Below are 3,270 nucleotides of genomic sequence, written 5' to 3'. Positions count from 1 at the left end.
TGCGTACGTATATGTGGGGCGGAGCTATCAAAATAGGGGCAAGACCCTTTTGGGGTAGGGGCGTGTTTGTTTTGGTGATTTCAAATATCAACATTGGCTACCAGAAATCACTTACTCTGCCTTTAATGTTTATCACCATCTATTCAAAATAATAATCAGATTTCTGTTATTTCTTTTTCTCTTTATCAGAAAGAAAAAAACAGAAACGTAAAAAGTCATTTTGATTCCTCTATGAAGAGCTGTGCACTGACATCATAAACTGTTAGTAAAACAGGTTAAGTGCTCACTGCATGTTGCACTTGCCCAATCTATCTTATTATCCGGTTACATATGCAAATAAGAACTTTAAGAAAGTTCTTTAACTTTACTTTAATTCTTTAAAACATGGAATAAGACAAACGGATTTTATCACAGGACTAAGATGACCCAAAGAGGAAAATTCGGTCATTATTTACTCACCCTCATGTTGTTTCAAACAATACAATACACTACAGTTTACTGTAGTAAAAACTAAATTATAAAACGGATAGTTCCGGTCCTTGATTCTGATTGGTTGAGCAGTGTTCGAAGCTGTTGTAAATTGCTCTACAAACATACACCTTTGTTTACGTCTGTGTGTTGCTCGGCAACCACTTTGTCCATTTCTGAGGAACTACATTGTTTGGTGGAAGAATAATGTTTTATTAATATCATTACACTTCATTTGTTCTGCTTTATTTTGTGAAACCTTACTACGTATATGGAATAACCATTTTATAAAAGCAATAAGCCCCGTGAAGCCGTGGTTTACAGTGAATTTATAACAGCTAAGGGGCGTTGTTAGGCCCCTTAGCTGTTATAAATTAACTGTAAACCATGGCTTCTTGGGGCTTATTGCTTTAGTATACTGCAGTATGTATTATAGTTTATCAGTTCACTATAGTTAATACTACAGTATGCTGTAGCATTCATTAACAACGTGTTGTAAATACTATAATATACAGTATACAGTATAGTATGGTTCAAAAACACTATAGTATATACCATAAATTAGTATAGTATTTTTTCATGTGATGGTGAAGGTCTTCTTACCCAGTCTGGCTTAGGGTTCCAGTGGCTGATGGCAGACGATGATGAGCTGGACAGACGTCTCCTTGCCATCTCTGCCTCAGTGTAGAAGACATCCTGGGGAGAAGCATCACTGTCACCACCTTCATTTGAAGAGCTAGTTGTGAATGTGATTGTGTGCCTGCTCCTCTAACCTCACTGTCTCTTCCTGAGATGGACTCTGTGTCGCTGGTTCCAGCCGCAGAGCTGTGTTCAGGGGTTTGTGGGGACTCTGTCAGTGGCACAGCTATCATAGTACCGTCTTCTGAAACCTGGGACTTCTCCGTCAGTTTATCGATGCCTGTAGAGAGTTAGCCTGTCTATCAAAGCAACTCGCACACAAAGTGCCACTGTCTCATAGTAACTGGTCTTATACTAATATTTAGCATGCAGTACATGTAAACAAAGCTACCTGGCATGGCCACCAGACTGGCCTTCAGAGTGCCGGGCTCAGCAGGCACAGCCGGCCGTGAGCCCTCCATGGACACCGTCTCCAGCGAGCTGGTGCGAGAAATAGCGTCTGGAGATTTCCTCTTCCTCTGCAAGGCCTTCTGAATGGTGGTGGGGTCGGAGGGCAGGTTGGCCAGCTGGTGGAAGACGTTGCGCTTCCGAATGATGGCATACACCAAATTACAGTTACCTGATCAAAACATTACCAGATTGGGGTCAGGGGAAGAAATTAACTCAGTTCAACTTTATTCAAGGCAATTTGGTTGCAGCATACAAGCATTTCACATAAAACAACAAAACACACAATACAGAAAACACACTCAAGTTTCCTTCCTAAAAAGTTCTTATCTTAAATTTTAAAAACTTTACAGCTGAGGGGATAAATGAATGTCTAAACTGATCTGTTTTACTAATAGGGGTTCAATACCGAATGCCAGAAGGGAGAAGGTGAAACTCATGATACATAGGGTGGGAATCATCTAATAAAATGCTCTGGGCTTTACCCAAAACCTGTCTATGATATAACTGGGCCATAGTCATCTGCTTCCTCCCGTTATTTTACTTCCCTGGTTTACAATCCTCTCAAGACAATTCTTTTTTTGTCCATTTAGAAAATGAAGGTCATCAGTGCCGTTGTGTTACAGGCGTCCCGAGTTCGAATCCTGGTTTGAGGACCTTTCCTGATCCCACCCCCTTTCTCTCTCCCACTTTCATCATACGGTCCTTTCATCATACTCAAAAACGCCCCAAAAAAGTGAAAATGACATAAAAAGTGAAGATTGCAGAATTTCCTCATGTTGCATTTGATTTCTTTCTGTAGCATTGAGCATTAGAACCAATCACACACATTTCTGTTGAGCTTATGAATGCAATGGCCAATCAGAGGCATTTAGATTAGTCAATGCTGAAAACGGAGTCTGTTTCAAAGCTCGCGTTTACAGCTTGAAATTATGAATTCTGCACTCTTGCAAAATTTCTCTTTATAAACAATAAAGTACAGATACAATGTAATTAAGAGACACATTTAGCAGTGTAGACAGCTTCAGTGATTATAACCAGAGTGTGATGGTTTGATGGTCATGAACCACTACAGTGATAGGCAATGTTTTTTACTCACTTTCTGTATATAATTGATTCACCCTTTTTATAACTATTTATATACTTAATGCAGGCAATTTACTTTATGTAAATGTATTTGTAAATAAACATAAATGCCATGTCAGAGCCTCTGTTCCACCTTTGCAGTGTAATAATGGCTTTCGTAGAAGTTAATAAAATTGAATTGGCAACAGTCTATAGTATTCTGACTGTTAGAAGAAACTGGTTACATTTAAGTATTTGGCATAAAATACAACAGAGTTAGTAAAGTAATTAGATATAAGGGTAATTACAATAATTGCTAGGGATGCTCCGATACCACTTTTTCCAGTACACGGCCGATACCGATAGCCTACTTTTATTTTTGGTACTTGCCGATACCGAGTACCGATACTGGTATTTTCATTATATTTGTAAATTTTTTTAAATATTGGGTACAGAAACCAAAAGAATATGTATAATGTTAGTTGGTTAACTTCATTTATCAAATAGATATATCCAGAGCCGATCCTCCCAAAATACGCAACCTGCGTAGGTCCCCCGAAACACCATGGGGCCCCCTTGCTCTCAAAGATGCTTTAATTTTAGTTTAGTTTTTTAATTTGGCCAGCGGTTGTGAAAACATGAATAATAATT

General features: G+C 38.7%; 1 protein-coding gene across 1 annotated transcript in view; it reads right to left on the bottom strand.

The window, feature by feature from the left end:
* Positions 1–3,270, bottom strand: part of LOC107710705 (protein HID1-like) — a 19,439-nt gene that overhangs the window by 3,616 nt on the left and 12,553 nt on the right. Inside the window, exons 14-16 of the mRNA XM_016515540.1 lie at positions 1,499–1,726; positions 1,242–1,387; positions 1,072–1,164 (exon numbers count right to left, since the gene is read on the bottom strand). Of these exons, the coding sequence (XP_016371026.1) occupies positions 1,072–1,164; positions 1,242–1,387; positions 1,499–1,726 (467 nt within the window). The remainder of the gene's footprint in view (positions 1–1,071; positions 1,165–1,241; positions 1,388–1,498; positions 1,727–3,270) is intronic.

The sequence above is a fragment of the Sinocyclocheilus rhinocerous genome, unplaced genomic scaffold (assembly GCF_001515625.1).
Source record: "Sinocyclocheilus rhinocerous isolate Xijiao unplaced genomic scaffold, SAMN03320098_v1.1 scaffold627, whole genome shotgun sequence".
Lineage (NCBI taxonomy): Eukaryota > Metazoa > Chordata > Actinopteri > Cypriniformes > Cyprinidae > Sinocyclocheilus > Sinocyclocheilus rhinocerous.
This window is presented reverse-complemented; position numbering and strand designations above follow the sequence as displayed.